At 47.1% G+C, this 22,541-nt stretch overlaps 1 protein-coding gene across 1 annotated transcript in view; it reads left to right on the top strand.

The window, feature by feature from the left end:
- The first annotated feature begins 8,097 nt into the window (after nucleotides 1–8,097).
- The window catches only part of LPCAT3 (lysophosphatidylcholine acyltransferase 3), a 78,246-nt gene continuing 63,802 nt past the window's right edge, over nucleotides 8,098–22,541 (top strand). Inside the window, exon 1 of the mRNA XM_068255266.1 lies at nucleotides 8,098–8,254. Coding sequence (XP_068111367.1) covers nucleotides 8,161–8,254 — 94 coding nt within the window. The 5' untranslated portion in view covers nucleotides 8,098–8,160. The remainder of the gene's footprint in view (nucleotides 8,255–22,541) is intronic.

Below are 22,541 nucleotides of genomic sequence, written 5' to 3'. Positions count from 1 at the left end.
TACAGATGCATCACTTGCACAGAAAGGCCAGGCAGGCTGGGCATACCTCCCAATTTTTTTTAGATAAGACAGTGGGACATGCCTGTGCCACACCCCTAATCACGCCCCCGCCACACCCCTGGTCACGCATACCATGAAGATTAAATAAGAAAAAATGTTGTTTTATAATTCAAACCACACTGGTACTTTCTATCCCGGTTCATTTTACTTCATATTAACATTTGAAAATAAGAAATATATCAATTTAAAGGATTAGAATAACGTTTTGAGTCAATTAAGCACATTTTTCAGTGGAGAAATACATATATTTACATAGTTTGTACATCAATCCTGATAAAGGGCCAAATGAGAGAGAAGGCGGAGCAAAGGCATTAAGGATCCATACAGAAGCATTTTATCTTTAGGCTCTCAGCATATGGGATACAATTCATATTGGTTATCTGACTAACTGGCTGTATCACAAGCACACTTACTGCATGCCACTGCTGCATACTGCTATTTTTCCACTAGATGGAGCCTCAGCACTAAGCTAATACCTAGACACATTGTATAAATCAACTAACACCTACACATGCACCCTCTGAAGACATTTAACACCTTACGCCCTGCACTTAAACAAATAACATCTGCATAATGACTTTCTGTTGGCATGAGTAAGCTGATTATCTACAAATATAAATATATGTGCATCTCACCTCTTCTGAGCTGCAGAAGTTGCTCAGTAAGGTATATGGTTGACAGTGCAACCACTGCCTGTGAACTGCCAGTGGATCAGCTGGTGGAGTAGCAGGTTCCTGCCCGACCTCTGCAGCAGACACCTGCTACACATCATATAGGCAACATGGTGGCCTAGTGGTTAGCACTCTCGCCTTGCAGCTCTGGGTCCACAGTTCGAATCCCAGCCAGGACGACATCTACAAGGAGCTTGTATGTTCTCCCAGTGTCTGCGTGGGTTTCCTTCGGGCAATCTGGATTCCTCCCACATCCCAAAAACATACAGATACATACACTACACGATATAGACATAGGACTATAGTAAGGATTAGAATGTGAGCTCCTCTGAGGAACAGTGACAAGACAATATACTCTGTACAACGCTGCGGAAGGGGTTGGCGCTAAATAAATACCAAATAATAATTATTTCTATAGTGCAGTAACAGCATTGTGTCAGCTGCTAACATCACAGAGCAACTGAATGGCGCTTGCTCACAGCACATTAATGACTTTGCTGTGTGGCAAAAGACATGGGAGTATCCCTATCCTCTAGGAATGCCAGAGTAAAAGCAACTATTCAGGCTGGACTACTCCAGCTGAGTGCTATTGTATGCCCACATAGTGCGAGACCACCTGGTCCTACTTCACACTCTCTTCTCTATACAAAATGCATACTACTCAGCAGAGAGCCCAGCAATCAGGACTGTATTGGGAAGATCGGAGAACTATCACCTAAAATGATCAAAAACAATTAAAGCAATGGATGTGACTACTAGCGCACCTGAACTCTTGCACAGCACACAATGAAAAGTCTTTATTTCACATATAGTTGCTGAAGAAATTCACTGTTCTGTGTTTGTTTAGCCAGATCAAAGTACTGAATCAGTTCATATCAGTAGCTGAATAGACAGCAGGTGCTCTTCCACAGCTGTCTCCTCATAAAGTTACACTGGGGCTTAAAGAGAGTCTGAAGCAAGTTTTAAATCATGTTCAAAGCTTTTATTACTGTAAAGCAATATAGATAGTGCAAAACCGCCGCATCCTAGTGGCAAAACGAGGGGTTTATACCCCCCAAATCCCCTTTTCAAAGTCCGGGGAGCGCTTCCTGATGAGGCAGAGCTTAGCGGTGTAGCTCTGCCTCTTAGCGCGTCAATCCCCACTGATCGCCGCCTCTCCCCGCTCCTCTCAATCTGCCTTCACAGAGAGGGGTGGGGAGAGGCGGACATCAGTGCGGCGATTGACGCGCATGGAGGCAGAGCTGCAGCTCATAGCTCTGCCTCCATGAGCAGCAAAATCCACGACCAAAAAAGTTGTGGATTTTGCAGAGGGGATTTGGGGGGTATAAACCCCTCGTTTTGCTGCGGGGTTGTGGCGGTTTGGCACTATCTATAGTGCTTTACAGTAATAAAAGCTTTAAACATGATTTAAGACTCGCTTCAGAGTCTCTTTAAAGAAAGCCTGAGGTGGGCTCACAAAATAAAAAAAAAACCAAGGCTATCTGATCCGGGGAGCTGAGCATCAGGTAGCCACAAAAACCGCCGCTCCCCACCGCTCCTGTGGGCCACACTGGCCCACTTTCACGCTGCAGGGAGAGACTGTGTGTCTCTCATTCACAGTGTGCACGGAGGCAGGGGAACGGCAGGGGGCGTGGCCAAGGAGAGAAAGATGCCCAATGGCAGCTCTGAAAACCATGCAGGAATCCCCATGGTGGAAACAGGGAATCCCTCTCCCCTATGTTTACCTCCGAGATAGCTGTCAGACTCCTGCAATGCATTGTGGGACTTGTAGTTCCTTAACAGCTGGAGGGCCAAGTTTGCCCGTGCCTGGTCTAGCTCTAAATCGGTGGTAATAAAGAGGGTGTGGAAAGCCTCTGGAGCATCCAGAGGCTTCCCTCTCCCGAGCTAAGTATGCAAGCAGAGGTAAGTTTGTGCATGGTAAATAACCAGGCATATGTGGCTTCCTACTACTGCGCAGGCCGTTCTTTACGCCTGTGCAGTGTGGCTGCCCTCACACACGTAGGGGAACGTGGCCACGAGCAATCTTCCACATTAATGTGGAAGATTGCTTAGAGGGGCGCAGCGCAGAAGGAAGATCAGGAAAGCTACTTAGGTAAGTGTCTAACTTATTTTTTATCCCGCTAACAGTTGCTAAGTGCAAAGAAAAGTGCTATTCAACCAAAATGGGTGAGCACTGTGCTGCAAATAAAATATACAGCAGTGTGTTCTGACAACATAGGTTTCCCCCCAACACACAGGTGGGTACATGATACAGTGCAGCACCTGCAATCAGTGCATATTGCATACTATACTTAATGCAGAAGTGGTATTGCAGTATGTAGTGGGATCAAGATGAAAAGCTTTGGTCTAAAGGCTATAGTTACGCGATCCTAAAACTTAAAAAATGTAAATGTAGAGTTTAGCACTTTTGCATTGCAGTGCTGGGTCCCCGATCCGATCCCAGCCACGGCACTATATGCACAGAGTTTGTATGTTCTCCCCGTGTCTGCGTTGGTTTCCTCCGGGCACTCCAATTTCCTCCCACATTCCAAAAACATACAGATAAGTTAATTGGCTTTCTCCTTAAAGAGACTTGGTAACAAAAAAAAAAAACATCCGGGGGGTAGTTGGTTGGGGGGAGAGGTACTCACCTCGGGAAGGGGAAGCCTTAGGGTCCCAATGAGGCTTCCACCATCCATGTAGCTGCAGGCAGTCCAGCGCTGGCCCCCCCCGAAGTCTCCCGCAATCCTCCCCCGACAAGCCTGACAAGCGCTGATTTATTTACCTTGCTGGGATCCAGTGCAGGCGCAGTAGCAGCTCTTCCGCCGGGTAAGGCGGAAATAGCCGAACCCGATCGTATCCACTCTACTGCGGAGACGCAAGAGGACTTGCGCCTGCGCAGTAGAGCAGATCGATCGGGTTCGGCTATTTCCGCCTTGAAGATCCGCTAGTATGCCTGCGCTGGCTCCCGGGAGGTAAATATTTACATCGCCGCACTTCGGGGGGCTGCAGCTAGACAACAGAGAAACAGAGAAGAATGGGGGAAACTTCGTTAGGATCCAGTGGCTTCCCCCTCACGAGGTAAGTACCCCTCAAGGGACTTTTTCTTCATTACAGGTTTTCTTTAAACTGGCCCTAGACTATGATACATATACTCAAAGCCGGACTTCCCATAAGGCACGTGCCCTCCCCTTCCTGAGTTACTCCTTCCCTATGCAGAGTCCCAATGAGAGTGGAAATGAGAGGTTACTCACCCAGCTCTCGGCATTCCACTGACCAGATCTCCCTTCAGTCAGGAGCAGCTCTAGCAACTTTACCTCCCTAGCAGTAAGGATGAGCCTGGCTCGTCCAGCAAAAAGATGCTGAAAGCGATATGGACGAGTCAGGCTCGTCCATGCCATGAAGGAGATTAGCTTCTCTGCTCCACCTTTATCACTTCTGTGGGCTTCCCTAGGATGGCTGGATGCCTGTCGGCACATTGTAGGTAGCAATCTACGCTACCCACAGTGTGCAAACATGCATCCAGCCATCCTATGGAAGCCCCCAAGCAGAAACAGGCGGAGCAGAGAAGTTGTCGGGTTTCCCTGCAGCGATCCCTCCCCTCCAGTGGTCACCTGCCTGCAGTGATCTCCAATCCCTTCCCACTCCCGTCACTTCAGCCAGTCACGGCCAGTCTGACGTAAGAGAAGTGTGCTCTTTTTGTGTCTCTCCAGCAGCCACTGGAGAGATACGTAGAGGGCACACTTCTCTTGCGCAGACTGGCCATGACTGGCTGAAGTGACGGGACCCGGTACCGAAGAGGGAGATGAGTGAGGACGGCGGCGTGGGAGCGATCCGTGCGCATGGGGCTGGAGGAAGCCCCAGGTATGTATAAAACTATTAATTCTGCTCTGGTACACGTTAACCTTCCTGGCGTTCACTTTCCTCAGGATTTCCGTGCAAAAAGTGGTTCAATTAATTTCAGCTCTGGTTTCCTTTAACCACTTTACCCCCTGCGGTACGAATTTCTCCGTCCCTTTTTTCCCCCCTAAAAAAACCAAGGGACGGAGAAATCAGTACCTCCCGCGCTACTGCCGCTGTCCGCGCTCCCGCCGCTCGTGTGCGCGCTCCCGCCCGCTCGTGCACGTCGCCGCCCGCTCGCCCGGAGATCAATGATCGGGAAAATCCATTCCCGTTCGTTGATCTAAGCCCCCGCAATGATCTGCTGCTTCTATGAGAAACAGCGCGATCATTGTGATTTGCCCAGCCTCGTAGTGCTTCCTGTAAGACAACAAACTCACTGTGGCCGTCTTGTGGCCAAATACTAAAACTATACCCTAAAGCATTTTACATATACAAATACATTCGTTTTACACAATAAATTAACTCATTACCTCCCGCACTTTCCAATTTTTTTTTTTGTAATGAAAAAAATATATATATTTATATATATATATATATATATATACAATAAAAAAAACATACATAGTTACCTTAGGGACTGAACTTTTTAAATATTTCTGTCAAGAGGGTATAACACTGTTACTTTATAAACTACGGGCTTGTAATTAGGGATGGATGCAAAACTGAAAAAAATGCACCTTTATTTCCAAATAAAATATTGGCGCCAAACATTCTGATAGAGACATAATTTAAACGGTTTTATAACCGGGACAAATGGGCAAATACATTTCATGGGTTTTAATTACAGTAGCATGCATTATTTAAAAACTATAATGGCCGAAAACTGAAAAATCATAATTTTTTCCCACATTTTTTCCTATTTTCCCATTAAAACACATTTAGAATAAAATAATTCTTGGCATAATGTCCCACCCAAAGAAAGCCTAATTGGTGGCGAAAAAATCAAGATATAGTTCATTTCATTGCGATAAGTAATGATAAAGTTATAGACGAATGAATGGAAGGAGCGCTGAAAGGTGAAAATTGCTCTGGTGTTCAAGGGGTAAAACCCCTCAGTGGTGAATATTGAGGTTTCTATAGCTACCTAATACTTTGGAGCACCTCTAGCTACTTAATATTGAGGGTACTTTTGGCTACCTAATACTAAGGGGCACCGGTAGCTACCTATTATGCACAAGGGAAGTAAGGGAGAAGTGACAGCAAGGTCAGCCAGCACGCTTGCAGTGCAGTTCGGTGGGGGTTTGTAGGTTCATGGAGGGCAAAGTCTAAGGTACCAGAACATCTGTGCCTATAGGCTCCTGTGAGGTAAATAAGGGCCTGCATACACTACATGATACATACATAGACATACGACTATGGTAGGGATTAGATTGTGAGCCCCTCTGAGGGACAGTTAAAGTAAACCTGAGATGCAAATACAGAAAGTATTTGTACAAAGCAAACAAAGGCACCAAAAGAATAAAAAAGACTAAAATGATTAAAATAATACGTAGAAGAGGCAGTGGTGGACTTACCTCCTCCAAGCAGACACAAGGGACTGTAGACAGTCAGAATATTTATTTACACACTCCAGATTTTGTGCAACGCGTTTCACAGGTATGACCCTGCTTCATCTGGCAATAAGGTAGGAGCATAAAACATCCGCAGATCAAACATACACCAAGCGCCTTGGTCTGTCACAGCGGCACTTGGTTTATGCTTGATTTGCAAATGTTTTATGCTCCTACCTTATTGCCAGATGAAGCAGGGTCATAGTTGTGAAATGCGTTGCACAAAATCTGGAGTGTGTAAATAAACATTCGGACTGTCTACAGTCCCTTGTGTCTGCTTGGAGGAGGTAAGTTCACCACTGCCTCTTCTATTTATTATTTTAAAGAGAACCCGAGGTGGGTTCTAAAAATCCTATTAGCACACAGAGGCTGCGTCTGCATATAATACCCAGCCTCTGTTGCTAAACTGTTTCCCTCCAGGCCCCCCCTGCGCTCTGCTGTCCCCCATATATCACACAGCCGTGCTAGCAACTTCGCTAGCCGGCTGTTTACATCTCCATTGTCACTCTCGCCGCTCCCCCGCCTCCTCTATGTCGCAGCTCACCACCTGTGTTCCGCAGGTGGGGGGCGGCGATATTGAGGAGGCGGGGGAGCGGCGAGAGTGACAGTGGAGGTGTTAACAGCCGGCTATCGACACTCTGCGTGTCGCTAGCAAGGCTGTGTGATTTACGGGGGACAGCAGAGCGCAGGGGGGAGGGGGCCTGAAAGGAAACAGTATAGCAACAGAGGCTGGGCATTGTATGCAGACCCAGCCTCTGTGTGCTGATAGGATTCTTAGAACCCACTTCGGGTTCTCTTTAAGCATTTTAGTCGTTTTTATTCCTTTGGTGCCTCTGTTCGCTTTGTACAAATACTGAGTCCACCCTTGGTGAAGGGGAGTTACCCCCTTTTTCTTTTTCTACAGAGAGCGACTTCTTAATCCTTAGTGGTGACAGGTTTAATCTCCCCACCTGCATTTAAAGTGGTTGCCTTTGAGGTGACCCTGGTTTGTATTATTTACTTGCGTTAAATATTTCATTATACATTATTTCATGTGCTTACACTATATTTGGCTCTTGGTGTCCCATCTTTTGTATTTCCTTGCAAATACAAAAAGATCAGATACTTCCCAGGGGCTTCCTCCAGCCCCATAAGCACCGCTCAGTCCCTTAACGTCCTCCAAAGTGCCTCTTTTTTCGGCCGCGGTAACTGGCTCAGCTGCGTATAAGACCCCGACTGATGCGACTGAGCAAGATTACTGGGACCAATGGCCGGAGAATGGAGGAAGTTAAGCCGACGCTGATGGACTCAGCGGTGCATATAGAAGCCAGGGGTAAGTATTAAATCTTTATGTGACAAGACTATATACTCTGTACAGCGCTGTGGAAGATGTCTGCGCTAAATAAATACTAAATAATAATAGCATTACTGTATATGGTATATACAATTTAAATTTACTAGGCAACTCCACAGGCTTGCAATTAACCAATAATAATAATAATAATAAAAAAAATTAGTAATAAGGTTAATACCAGCATATGTAGTACATCCCATTCCACTCGTATCTGATATCTATATAAATATTCAGATGTATACCTTCACACATACAGATATCGCTGCATACAGAGCGAGCTATACACAAACAGACAGGAAATAGTTGATAGAAGCATAAATATGCACCTATAGAGCTATAGACATATACACAGACACACGTGACCTCTCACCTACATCTGGAGTCACGTGATCCATGGCCCAGCAGCTCCCAGTGACCGCGAGTAACCCCTCCTTACTCCAGGCCAATCAGCGCTATGTGGTCCAGCGTAGTCCCCACCCCCAGGTGACATTGTCAGATTCGGATGCCGAGAGCTGCGTAAGTCCCGCCCACCTCGCACTCCTCATGTCTTTTGAGCCAACCAGCGGGATCTGGGCGTGGCATTGTGGGTGTTCTCCCCGCCGGGGGCGTGGTTTGACGGTGGGGGCACTTCTCGGTTTAGTCAGGCCCGGCGGGCAACAGGAAGATGGCGGCTTCCTCGGGGTCTCTCCTGCATGGGATAGCGGAGGTGCTGGGGGCTTCGGAGGCGGCCCTGCGGCTCATTCTCTCCATCTTCATCGGTGAGAGGGCGGGGGAGGGAGTGAGTGAATGATGCTGAATGGATAGAGATGGAGGGAAATAGTGGGAAGGGAAGACTGGATTTAGAGAAGGGGGCACAGGTGTCAGGCGGGGAATACTCATAGGGGACTGGCTATACATGAGAGGTAGCCAGACATGTGCATCTATGGAAGGGGGCACAGGTGTCAGGTGGGGAATACTCATAGGGAACTGGCTATACATGGGGGGTGCCAGACATGTGCATCTATGGAAGGGGACACAGGTGTCAGGTGGGGAATACTCATAGGGGACTGGCTATACATGGGGAGTGCCAGACATGTGCATCTATGGAAGGGGGCACAGGTGTCAGGTGGGGAATACTCATAGGGAACTGGCTATACATGGGGAGTGCCAGACATGTGCATCTATGGAAGGGGACACAGGTGTCAGGTGGGGAATACTCATAGGGAACTGGCTATACATGGGGAGTGCCAGACATGTGCATCTGTGGAAGGGGACACAGGTGTCAAGTGGGGAATACTCATAGGGGACTGGCTATACATGGGGAGTGCCAGACATGTGCATCTGTGGAAGAGGACACAGGTGTCAGGTGGGGAATACTCATAGGGAACTGTCTATGCATGGGGGGTGCCAGACATGTGCATCTATGGAAGGGGACACAGGTGTCAGGTGGGGAATACTCATAGGGAACTGTCTATGCATGGGGGGTGCCAGACATGTGCATCTGTGGAAGGGGACACAGGTGTCAGGTGGGGAATACTCATAGGGAACTGTCTATGCATGGGGGGTGCCAGACATGTGCATCTATGGAAGGGGACACAGGTGTCAGGTGGGGAATACTCATAGGGAACTGGCTATACATGGGGAGTGCCAGACATGTGCATCTATGGAAGGGGACACAGGTGTCAGGTGGGGAATACTCATAGGGAAATGGCTATACATAGGGGGTGCCAGACATGTGCATCTATGGAAGGGGACACAGGTGTCAGGTGGGGAATACTCATAGGAGACTGGCTATACAGGGGGGGTGCCAGACATGTGCATCTATGGAAGGGGACACAGGTGTCAGGTGGGGAATACTCATAGGGAACTGGCTATACATGGGGGGTAGCCAGACATGTGCATCTATGGAAGGGGACACAGGTGTCAGGTGGGGAATACTCATAGGGAACTGGCTATACATGGGGAGTGCCAGACATGTGCATCTGTGGAAGGGGACACAGGTGTCAGGTGGGGAATACTCATAGGTGACTGGCTATGCATGGAGGGTGCCAGACGTGCATCTATGGAAGGGGACACAGGTGACAGGTGGGGAATACTCATAGGGAACTGGCTATACATGGGGGGTAGCCAGACATGTGCATCTATGGAAGGGGACACAGGTGTCAGGTGGGGAATTCTCATAGGGAACTGGCTATACATGGTGAGTGCCAGACATGTGCATCTATGGAAGGGGACACAGGTGTCAGGTGGGGAATACTCATAGGGAACTGGCTATACATGGGGGGTGCCAGACATGTGCATCTATGGAAGGGGACACAGGTGTCAGGTGGGGAATACTCATAGGGAACTGGCTATACATGGGGGGTGCCAGACATGTGCATCTATGGAAGGGGACACAGGTGTCAGGTGGGGAATACTCATAGGTGACTGGCTATACATGGGGAGTGCCAGACATGTGCATCTGTGGAAGAGGACACAGGTGTCAGGTGGGGAATACTCATAGGTGACTGGCTATACATGGGGAGTGCCAGACATGTGCATCTATGGAAGGGGACACAGGTGTCAGGTGGGGAATACTCATAGGGAACTGGCTATACATGGGGGGTAGCCAGACATGTGCATCTGTGGAAGAGGACACAGGTGACAGGTGGGGAATACTCATAGGTGACTGGCTATACATGGGGAGTGCCAGACATGTGCATCTATGGAAGGGGACACAGGTGTCAGGCGGGGAATACTCATAGGGAACTGGCTATACATGGGGGGTAGCCAGACATGTGCATCTGTGGAAGAGGACACAGGTGACAGGTGGGGAATACTCATAGGTGACTGGCTATACATGGGGAGTGCCAGACATGTGCATCTATGGAAGGGGACACAGGTGACAGGTGGGGAATACTCATAGGGAACTGGCTATACATGGGGGGTAGCCAGACATGTGCATCTGTGGAAGAGGACACAGGTGTCAGGTGGGGAATACTCATAGGTGACTGGCTATACATGGGGAGTGCCAGACATGTGCATCTGTGGAAGAGGACACAGGTGACAGGTGGGGAATACTCATAGGTGACTGGCTATACATGGGGAGTGCCAGACATGTGCATCTATGGAAGGGGACACAGGTGTCAGGTGGGGAATACTCATAGGAGACTGGCTATACAGGGGGGGTGCCAGACATGTGCATCTGTGGAAGGGGACACAGGTGTCAGGTGGGGAATACTCATAGGGAACTGGCTATACATGGGGAGTGCCAGACATGTGCATCTATGGAAGGGGACACAGGTGTCAGGTGGGGAATACTCATAGGGGACTGGCTATACATGGGGGGTAGCCAGACATGTGCATCTATGGAAGGGGACACAGGTGTCAAGTGGGGAATACTCATAGGGGACTGGCTATACATGGGGGGTAGCCAGACATGTGCATCTATGGAAGGGGACACAGGTGTCAGGTGGGGAATACTCATAGGGAAATGGCTATACATAGGGGGTGCCAGACATGTGCATCTATGGAAGGGGACACAGGTGTCAGGTGGGGAATACTCATAGGGAACTGGCTATACATGGGGAGTGCCAGACATGTGCATCTGTGGAAGAGGACACAGGTGTCAGGTGGGGAATACTCATAGGGAACTGGCTATACATGAGAGGTAGCCAGACATGTGCATCTATGGAAGGGGGCACAGGTGACAGGTGGGGAATACTCATAGGGAAATGGCTATACATAGGGGGTGCCAGACATGTGCATCTATGGAAGGGGACACAGGTGTCATGTGGGGAATACTCATAGGGGACTGGCTATACATGAGAGGTAGCCAGACATGTGCATCTATGGAAGGGGACACAGGTGTCAAGTGGGGAATACTCATAGGGGACTGGCTATACATGGGGGGTAGCCAGACATGTGCATCTATGGAAGGGGACACAGGTGTCAGGTGGGGAATACTCATAGGGAAATGGCTATACATAGGGGGTGCCAGACATGTGCATCTATGGAAGGGGACACAGGTGTCAGGTGGGGAATACTCATAGGGAACTGGCTATACATGGGGAGTGCCAGACATGTGCATCTATGGAAGGGGGCACAGGTGTCAGGTGGGGAATACTCATAGGGAACTGGCTATACATAGGGGGTGCCAGACATGTGCATCTATGGAAGGGGACACAGGTGACAGGTGGGGAATACTCATAGGGAAATGGCTATACATAGGGGGTGCCAGACATGTGCATCTATGGAAGGGGACACAGGTGTCATGTGGGGAATACTCATAGGGGACTGGCTATACATGAGAGGTAGCCAGACATGTGCATCTATGGAAGGGGACACAGGTGACAGGTGGGGAATACTCATAGGGAAATGGCTATACATAGGGGGTGCCAGACATGTGCATCTATGGAAGGGGACACAGGTGTCAGGCGGGGAATACTCATAGGAGACTGGCTATACATGGGGAGTGCCAGACATGTGCATCTGTGGAAGGGGACACAGGTGTCAGGTGGGGAATACTCATAGGGAACTGGCTATGCATGGAGGGTGCCAGACGTGCATCTATGGAAGGGGACACAGGTGTCAGGTGGGGAATTCTCATAGGGAACTGGCTATACATGGTGAGTGCCAGACATGTGCATCTATGGAAGGGGACACAGGTGTCAGGTGGGGAATACTCATAGGGAACTGGCTATACATGGGGGGTAGCCAGACATGTGCATCTATGGAAGGGGACACAGGTGTCAGGTGGGGAATACTCATAGGGAACTGGCTATACATGGGGGGTAGCCAGACATGTGCATCTATGGAAGGGGACACAGGTGGCAGGTGGGGAATACTCATAGGGGACTGGCTATACATGGGGGGTGCCAGACATGTGCATCTATGGAAGGGGACACAGGTGTCAGGTGGGGAATACTCATAGGGAACTGGCTATACATGGGGGGTAGCCAGACATGTGCATCTATGGAAGGGGACACAGGTGTCAGGTGGGGAATACTCATAGGTGACTGGCTATACATGGTGAGTGCCAGACATGTGCATCTGTGGAAGGGGACACAGGTGTCAGGTGGGGAATACTCATAGGGAACTGGCTATACATGGGGGGTGCCAGACATGTGGGTGTATGGAAGGGGGCACAGGTGTCAGACAGGTGGGGGTAGATACCAGGGCTGTGGAGTCGGAGTTGTGGAGTCGGGCAATTTTGGGTGCCTGGAGTCAGAGTCGGGAAAAAATGCTCCGACTCCTAATTAATTTGTAACTGTAATTAAAATAGAAAATATGATAAAATGTTCTATTTCTCAGATAATAGTCATTAAAAATAATGTATATATACAGTATATATACAGTAATAGCTGTGCTTAGTCCACAAAAATGAAATAAACCAATCAAAATTAGTTACTTGTGCTGCTTCAATAAAGCAGTCCCCGTATTTTTAAGGTCAGATATACATATCTGATTGTGACTGTATATATGATGTGTACACAGGAATCTCTTATATATACTAAATAACATCTATGCTGTAAGAATAAAGCCTGATGTGTAGCTGTGTCACTAATAGAGATGGTCAATGAGATGGAAATAATTCTGCACTGATGCTGATTTATGCAAATGTATGCACTCTCTTTGCTGATGAAATCAAATAATTTGATACGTTGTTAAAATTTGGTTTGGTGACTACAAATTAAAGGGTACCTGAGACGGATAAAAAGTAAAGTTTTATACATACCTGGGGCTTCCTCCAGCCCCCTTCAGGCTAATCAGTCCCTCGCTGTCCTCCACCACCTGGATCTTCTGCTATGAGTCCTGGTAATTCAGCCAGTCAGCGCTGTCCGGCCGCATGCCGCTCCCACAGCCAGGAACATTCTGCACCTGCGCAATAGTGCTGCACAGGTGTAGTATGCTCCTGGCGGCGGAGTGTGTGCATGCGCACTACGCCCGACTGGCTCAAGTACCTGGACTCATAGCAGAAGATCCAGGTGGTGGAGGAGGACAACGAGGGACTGATTATCCTGAAGGCAGCTGGAGGAAGCCCCAGGTATGTATAAAACTTTAATTTCATCTGTCTCAGGTTTACATTGTTACACAGTAGTACTATACTCTACATATGCACTCTCCACAGAGCTGCAGGGAATCCACTGAGAATGCTGTGCACACAGAGGTGTTGTCTGTCACCCATAAACCTTGTTCAGATTGTGCATGAAGAATGTGTAATAGAGGAAGAATCTCCTCATTCCCCTGCAGAGTACCTGCACATCATTCTTACATGTACCCACACTTACATTGCCTAGGGCCTGATAGATGTTCTTTGTTCCGGTTTGTACCTTTTACAAGTACTCTTACCAAGGACTAGTTTTAGTCTAAAGGGAATAAATATAGTAGTCTACATATCCTTCTCACTTCAGTTGTCTTGTAAAATTCCTAAGCGTTGGCAGTTAAGAGACGAATTTCATGTTACATACTTTTAATCAACAAAATTGTAATATGCAAATTAGAGGAGTCGGAGTCGGTGGAATCCTAAACGGAGGAGTCGGAGTCGGTGGATTTTTGGACCGACTCCACAGCCCTGGTAGATACAAATATGTTGATGTAGGGAAGAAGGGGCAGGTGAGTAGGTGTCAGACACATGGGAATGGGGCATGGTTGGAGGGGCACAAATATGAGGATGTAGGGAAGGGGCACAGGTGAGCAGGTTTCAGACACCTGGGGGGAATGAGGCATGATTGGAGGGGCACAGATATGTGGATGTAGGGAAGGGGGTACAGGTGAGTAGGTGTTAGACACATGGGAATGGGGCATGGTTGGAGGGGCATGGATATGAGGATGTAGGGAAAAGGGGCACAGGTGAGTAGGTGTCAGACACATGGGAATGGGGCATGGTTGGAGGGGCATGGATATGAGGATGTAGGGAAGGGGGCACAGGTGAGTAGGTGTTAGACACATGGGAATGGGGCATGGTTGGAGGGGCATGGATATGAGGATGTAGGGAAAGGGGCACAGGTGAGTAGGTGTCAGACACATGGGAATGGGGCATGATTGGAGGGGCACAGATATGAGGATGTAGGGAAGGGGGCACAAGAGAGCAGGTGTCAGACACATTGGGGGGCACAATTGGAGGGGAACATGTGGATTTAGGGACGGGGACACGGGTGAGCAGGTGTCAGACACATGGGGGGGAATTGAGCATTGTTGGAGGTGAACACATGTGGATTTAGGAAAGGGGATATAGGTGAACAAGTGTCAAACAGGTGGAGGGGATTACACAGGGGAGGAATGGGGCGCCAAAGTCTCCTGGCGGCTATTTCTCTCGTACGCTGGAGCATGGGTGTCTATAGACGGAGGGAAAGGGGAACATTCATATGTGAGGCAGTGTGGAAAGGCTAAGGGAACTGTACAACAGTCAGAGGGGGTATAAGGATTGAGGGTGAGGGAAACCATGGACATGTAAAGATGATCTGAGGGTTGGGGAAAGGTAGTTGAGGGGCACAATCTGTTTTGAGGTATGACATGCAGACATATATAGGGTCTACTGATTACAGAACAAATCAGACACAGAGTGGTGTATGTACATGGTGGGGACAGGTTATAGATTGGGAGAAATAATTATGGCCATGGGGGGGGGGGGGGGAAGGTGTTGAAGGTTGAAGGCAGGTATTTAGCAGTAAAGCTGGGTATATAAATAAAACTGGGTACAGGGGAGAAGATTATGGAACTCATGAGAAGGAAATGGAAGTATACGGTAGTTTTTACTGACAGATTTTTATTTTGAGGTGCATCACCATTGGCTGGCCAGCAGAAAAGTTAACTGTGATTGGAGCAGCGGCTTTTGAGTCGGGGTGATTCTGGGAGAAGTTTCTAGGGAAAGTGTACGTGGAATTGTTGGAGTTGAATTATTACAGGTGTTGTGGAGAATAGAGCAAGTAAAGCCCAGGCCCCAGAGCAAGCAGTAATTGAAAGGTAAAAGCTGTGGGCAGCAGCACTGCATTTGTAGGTATTTTTGGACGTGTCTTTATAAATCGCCCCCAATCTGCATTGGTGGGACTTGGCAGAGTTGAGGCATTTGATGGAGTGTGGGGAGACATTCTGTTAGAACTGTAAAGCTGGTTTCTCAGTTAGATGAGTTGTGGCAATGCTCAGATGTGAGGTCCATTGTTGGGAGGTTCCAGCAAACTGTGTTGCAGTAGGATGAGTTGGGGAGTTCTAGAAGAATGCTATTATATAGTGTTTTGGTGCATTTTGGGTAGGGAGTCACAGTACAACAGGCTGGTGTTTGATGTTGATGGGCTATTTCAAATATGTTCTAGAGTAGGAAGTTCTGCTTAAAGTGTATCTGAACTCTTCATCCGCATAGAAGGAAAACCATAGAAATACACCATGTATGTAATTAGAGAGTTTAGCCTGTCTAATTCTCCCTTTTCTGTGACTAAGCACAAGTTGTAATTTGATGCCTCAGCTGTGTCAGCTGACTGCCATGGCAGAGAGCTCATTTGTAAACACAGGATGTTAGAAATATGTAGGTGTTTATGAAAACAAACTGCAAATTTATTGCAGCATTTGTATCAGTTGTAACAAATGTTTTTTCTTTAAAAGTTATTATGCTGTTTCTTATCTTTGAGAGCAGAGGGGAAGTTCTGAGTTCAGGTCCGCTTTGACTACTTGAGGACCACAGTGGAACCCCCCCCCCCCCCCCCCCCCTAAAGACCAGGCTCATTTTTGTGAAAATGGTCACTGCAGCTTTAAGGCCAAGCTGCAAGGCCGCACAACACAGCACACAAGTGATTCCCCCCTCCTTTTCTCCCCACCAAAAGAGCTCTCTGTTGGTGGGGTCAGATCACCCCCTGCATGCTTATTTATTTGTTTATTTTTAAATAAATATTAGTTTTTTTTAAATAAATTTGGTTATATTTTTTAATTTTAATATATAGTCCCCTCCCTCCACCCGCCAGCCAATCCATGCGATCAGCTGTCGTAGGCTTTAGCTTATGATAGCCGATCACCGCCGACAGTCAGGAGGGGACAGCCGTGTCACCCAGCTGTCCCCAATACAGCTCTTCTGCTGATCGCAGTACCTGCTTAGGTCGACGCACGTTTCGGGGCCACGCAGGGTCCCCGAAACGTGCGTCGACCTAAGCAATTCAGACCATGTCTGCACATGTATGTGATGGGAGAATAAATACTTCACGTTTATTGCTTCTACGGTTTGATGTGCGGACTCCTTCATGAAAATTATTTGCTCATTGCCTGGGGGTCCAGCACCAGCCTACCTACCGATGTGTGTGCAATCCTTGTATTGGAGGTACTGTGTAAATAGACGGCGATCACGCTGTCTAAGGCCCAGTGCACACCAAAACCGCTAGCAGATCCGCAATACGCTAGCGGTTTTGGGAGCTGATTTCAGAGCGATTCTAGGTATGTTTAGAGAGGTTTTCTAAACATACCTAGCGGTTTTGCGTGCGTTTTTGTGTAGCAGATTACACATATTGTTACAGTAAAAGCTGTTACTGAACAGCTACTGTAACAAAAATGCCTGGCAAACCGCTCTGAACTAGCGTTTTTCAGAGCGGTTTGCGTTTTTCCTATACTTTACATTGAGGACGAAACGCTTCCGAAAACCGCAAACGCGCAGCAGGAGGCGCGTTTGCGGCTTGGCAAAAAACCGCAAACCGCCGGTGTGCACCATCCCATTGCAATACATTAGACAAGCGTTTTTAGAGGCGGATGCGGCCGGCGGATCGCTCCAAAAACCGCTCGGTGTGCACTGGGCCTAACAGTCTCCCAAGCGGCAATAGCCGCTCGGAGACTGATGATGGGGCGGAGCTCCGCCCCCCGAGAAGGAGATGCGCGCGACCTCCTTCAGTAGCCAGCTGCCGCCACGGCCACGCCCATTGACGTGGGGCGGTCGTGAGGAAGTTAAAGAACAACTGAAGTAATAGGTATCTGAAAGCTGCCATATTTATTCCCTTTTAATCAATACCAGTTGCCTGGCTGTCCTGCTGATCCATTGCCTCTAATATCTGTAGCCATAGATCCTGAACAAGCATGCCGAACAAGCATGTGGCAGACAAAAATGTCAAGATTAGCAGCATGCTTGTTCCAGGTGTGTGATCAGACACACTACTGATACTGAATGATCAGCAGGACTGCGAGGCAACTGGTTTTGTATAAAAAAAATTAATATGGCAGCCTCCATATAACACTTCAGGTTCCCTTTAAATCGGACCTTAACTCACAACGTCCTCTCTGCTCTAAAATATATGCAACAGCATAATGACCTTTAAACAAAAAACATTTTTGTTACAGCTGATACAAATCCTAAAATAAATAGGCAGTGTGTCTACTTCCTTATTCATGGAGGCAGACATATGGTTAACAGCCTGTGTTTCCCAGAACGTCATTTCGGACAGCACCCCTGGATGAGACTGGTCTCCCTCCCCACTGTGGACAGGAAACTGTTAAAAGAAGAATTTGCATAAGCAATAGGCAGCCACATATAAGATACTACACCTGCCACAGTACCTCAGTTTAGTTTCCTGTCCCGGACGGGATGCATGGGAGAGGTCTCCAGGAGTGCTATCCATGTCAGGCGGCAGGGGCAGCGTTTTCCAGGGCTCCAAGCAGCACTGTTCAGTGAACAGTCAGGAGCCCTGCAGCGTGGAGGAGGCTTCTCCATCGGAGGCAGCAACTTTATGCGCGCATGTGCGTGCATTGGAGAGAGTTCACTTCCGGTTGAACCGGAGGTAGTCACGCGCTGGCGTCCCGCGTGATCTGAAGTCTGAGCCGGGCGGCAGGGGCCGCGGCGGTGATTAGGAATCAGCATACAGCTGATTCCTTAAGGTAAGAAGCTGATTAAGCATATGCTTAGCCGGCAGGGGCCGCTTGCATAATTGGATCAGCTGCATCAAATCAGCAGCACAGGTATAAGTTTGTAGAGTCCATGATGCACTCTGGTTTGTGACTGAGATCATGGAGGACGCCTCTGGGTCAGCTCCTGCACAATCTGCTGAATCTGCCCAGGATCCCTCTCTGGCAAGTAGATGTGATTATGTTTCTTCTGCTTGCCTGGATGTATGTTATGTATAGAGGGATTTGTCTAATAGCTGGCTATCGTTTATTATGTTTTATACCCCATAAGACATAAGACTGAGAAGGTTGAAAAGTCTGAAAGATCTTCTACTCAGTCCAGTCAGCATGGATTGGCAACTCTGAATGGAAATTGTGCCAGTATTGTACAGAGAAGGTCCACAGCAATAGGAAATTAAAGATTCTGCTATTGCTTCTACCGCCTCAGCTGCTTCAGATGGGCCTGGGACTAGTACTGCTATGGCTTATCTACCTGTTATAGCTAATCCATCATCTCCTATGTTGTCTGCACCTCTAACTATGCCTCCTGCTTCCAAGAGACATAGGCCTCTATTTATTAAGCATTCCTGCATGCGGTAATGCTCAAAACAGCTGACTTTACCCACCATTTAGTAAAGTGTGCATTCATAAAACCTGTGTCCGCATGAAAATTTATAATTCCTGAGCAGGTGCCAGAAATTAACACCTTGTGCGGAGATTATCACAACACAGGTCACTGAAGGTTAATTAATAAGAATTAAAGCAGGCAAATGTGAGCAGGGAATACCCAGGCTGTGTTTTTAACCCCTTGGATACCTGTTTTCAGATAATTTTCACATCAGAAAGCCTGCATGTGTAACATTCTTGAAGTTCTTCTAAGCTGCAGCAATTAAATAGATTGTTTAAAAGAACTTGACTCGTTAAACTAATGGAAACTGCAGCAGCAATTTCCATTAGTGCAATCTGATTGCGATGCGATTTGGACAATGCACAATCGTCTTCCTCCTGCATTGTATGCAATTGAGCTGTACTATAAGTATAGTAGCGCAATCGCATAGTGGAAATTGAAGTGCGATTGGGATCGCAAATGCGGTTGCGATCGCATTTCATAGTAGAAAAAAGCCCTAACCGCAATGTTTTTTTCCTGAATTAATGAAAGACTTACTAATAGGTATTAAGTCTGAGCAGAAATCTTTGACGCCTTTGGTCAAATGTATGAGAGTTTGGCGGATCCTCATTCTCGGCTTATTCCAGTCCATTCTACTCTTAAGATTAGGATTAAGGAGTGGGATAATCTAGGAAAAGTTTTGAAGTTAGATCCATATTTTTCAAGGGTATCAAACAAAGCTGACCTACCTTTTTTGAGGATTTCTGGGAAATTTTGAATGATTTCCCTAAAGTTTGGAATGCTTCCAATCATCTAGTGGACGCTTCAGATGATACGGTTAAACTTATGGCCAGAACTACGGCATTAGTCAATTCAGCCAGAAGAGGTGTATGGGTATAAACTTGGAAGGATGACAATTCTTCAAAATCAAGTTATGTGGTGTACCTTGTGAAGGGGGTCTGCTGTTTGAGTCAGTTAGACAACCCTCTAGACAGAACGGCAGACACATATAAAAAAAAAAAAAAAAAAAAAAAAAAAAAAAAAAAGGTATTCCTGTTAAAGGAATTCTATCGATTCACATATTTTCAATTGACACAGGAATTGTTTGGGAAGTGTTGCTAAGTACTGGTATATACATTTTAGTAGCAACCTCTTTGTTTACTGTTATCAAAATGCTTTCAAACTTTACTGACAAAACTGACTCTGAGCCATGAGAAGAGGGGAAATTCCCCTCACACTTGATCAGATAACTCTGTGTAACTGTGTGTGACAGAGAGAACAGCTGCAGCTTCTGTGTCCTGTTTCGGACTGAAGTGTCTGTAGAGAGCAGAGGAAATGTAACTAATTGTTACAGCTTTTCATACTGTTTTTTGCTTTCAGAGTTTGTTTGATATTTGCTTCTGTAGTCCGATATGCAACTCTGGCTGTGCATTGAAGTAGACACCCCTTCTGCAATTGATTTGTCCCAATATGGCTAATCCTACCCTCAGTAAATTACAGCTTTTTCCTCTGATATTTAACATGAAAAGTAGGAAAATGTTTACACAGCAACTTAGACATTATTTGTACATTGTCATTTTAGAACACTTGGGTATCGATAGTATTCCTTAAGAAAGGACCTTTTCAAAGTAAACGGTCCTTTCGTCCCTCCTTCTAAGAATAAGTCAGATCCCTAGTCCTCTAGGGCAGGAGATGGGCTCTCTACAAGTCACAGAGGCCTAAGGGCCTGTTCAGACTGCACACGTTTCCAGCTGCGTTTTGGAAACGCGTGCAGAAGGCCAACACGCACGACATCAGACAGTGCATAGAGTGCGCTGTCTGATGTTCACACGGCATGCGTTCCGAACGCATGCTGCACGCAGATTTAGCAAAAACGCGCGGCTGTCCCATTTACTTTTCAGTGATGGGATCAGCCACGCAACGCATGCAAACGCGGATGGCGTGCGTTCGTACGCGTTGCGTTCCGCATGCGTGGCCGTCCGCGTTTGTAATGTAAACCGGCCCTAAGTCCAACTTCACTTTTACCAAGAAGTCAGATAAGCAATGACGCTAGTATTCCAGTGAGATGGAGAATTGCAAATTTCAAAACTTGGCAACTACAGTGCACAAAATATTGGTTATTTAGGCTTCTTTCACAGTGGGACGTTACAGGCGCAGGTTAGAGCAGCTTGTAACGCAGCCCAGCTCACAGTAATGAAAAATCAATGGGCTGTTCACAGTGCCCACGTTGTTACACTCTAACGCTGGACGTTTAAAGAAAGTGCATCATGCTGTGCGTTATACACGGTTTTAGCCGCATTAGACTGTTTGCATATGCTCAATAATGTGTGTTTTTTGTTTTTTCTTGCAGGAGGAGAGTCCGCTGTTGTGGCCAGCCACATGACTAATTAATATGCACTGCAGTGTTAACTTCCTGGAGCGGCCGCTTATTGGCTGGCAGGTGATGCGGAGTTTTCCGATCATGTGCTCTCCACAGTCTTTTGCCGCATGCGCCGTTTTCGTCCGATAGTAAGCGTCAAAAAGTACGCATCACAGACCCATCAGGAGACGCATAACGTGGCTCTAAATAGCATCCAACTTCAAAGCTCACATGCGTTGCGTTGGGGGCACGTTATGTGACCTTAGCGTCGCATCTAACGCAACGTCTTAGTGGGAAAGAGCCTTTAAGGTGTTTTTTTGGAGGGTTACAGAATAGAGTTCAGCCAGCCTCCTTTTAAGAGCTTTTGCATTACTCCCCGTTTGCAGGACCAAATAAAGTTTTCAGCCCTACAATCGAAAGTCCTTTCCCTGTTTAGAAAAAAGGGTAATTCGAGAAAGTACCGAAATGTCAGAGGACAGGGATTCTATTACCCTGTGTTTTGTCTAGTAAAGGAGCTACAGGGAAATTATCAGTTCATACTAAATTTAAAGAGTCTAAACCAGAAGGTAAAATACAGAAAATTCAGGATGGATTTGATCTATTATTCATCTCTTACAGAAGGACGATTTCCAAGCCTTTCTAGACTGAAAAGATGCGTATCTTCAATTACCGATACATCTGGCTTCTCAATAATGCTTAAGGTTTGCCTTCCAGATGGAGGAAGAGGTAAGAATGTATCAGTTTAATGCTTTGCCCTTCGGATTATCCTCAGCTCCAGGGTTGTTTATGAAGGTAATGTCTGGGGTTCTAGCTATACTTAAACAGAGAAAGGTTAACATTTTGGGTTACCTTAAATTTCTGTTTTGGGGGACATCTCCCAATTCGGTAAGAGATCAGATTGTTACGACAATAGTCTTACTACAAGATTTAGGTTGGATCATTGATTGGGAAAAATCTTCCTTAATTAAATCCTACACAGATTATACATTTGTTTGGGCTATTTCATTAGCATATCAGACACAGGGGGAGCAATTCAATTCTATCATGGCTCATTCCACAAGAGGAATTTCGACTTCTTGGGCAGAGAGGGCAGGGACCTCTATAGATCAGATTTGCAGAGCTGCGACCTGGTCAAGTCACAATAAGTTTGTAAAGCACTATCGCCTTAATGTATCTGTCTGCAGGTTTATGCTTCAGAAGGAAAGTTTTGCAAGCTGTGGTCCCACCCTAAGGTTTTATCTCTTGTATATCGTCTCATCCAGGGGTGCTGTCC

This window comes from Hyperolius riggenbachi, chromosome 10 (genome assembly GCF_040937935.1).
Source record: "Hyperolius riggenbachi isolate aHypRig1 chromosome 10, aHypRig1.pri, whole genome shotgun sequence".
Lineage (NCBI taxonomy): Eukaryota > Metazoa > Chordata > Amphibia > Anura > Hyperoliidae > Hyperolius > Hyperolius riggenbachi.
The sequence above is the reverse complement of the archived record's forward strand: the minus strand, read 5'-3'. Positions and strand labels throughout refer to the sequence as shown.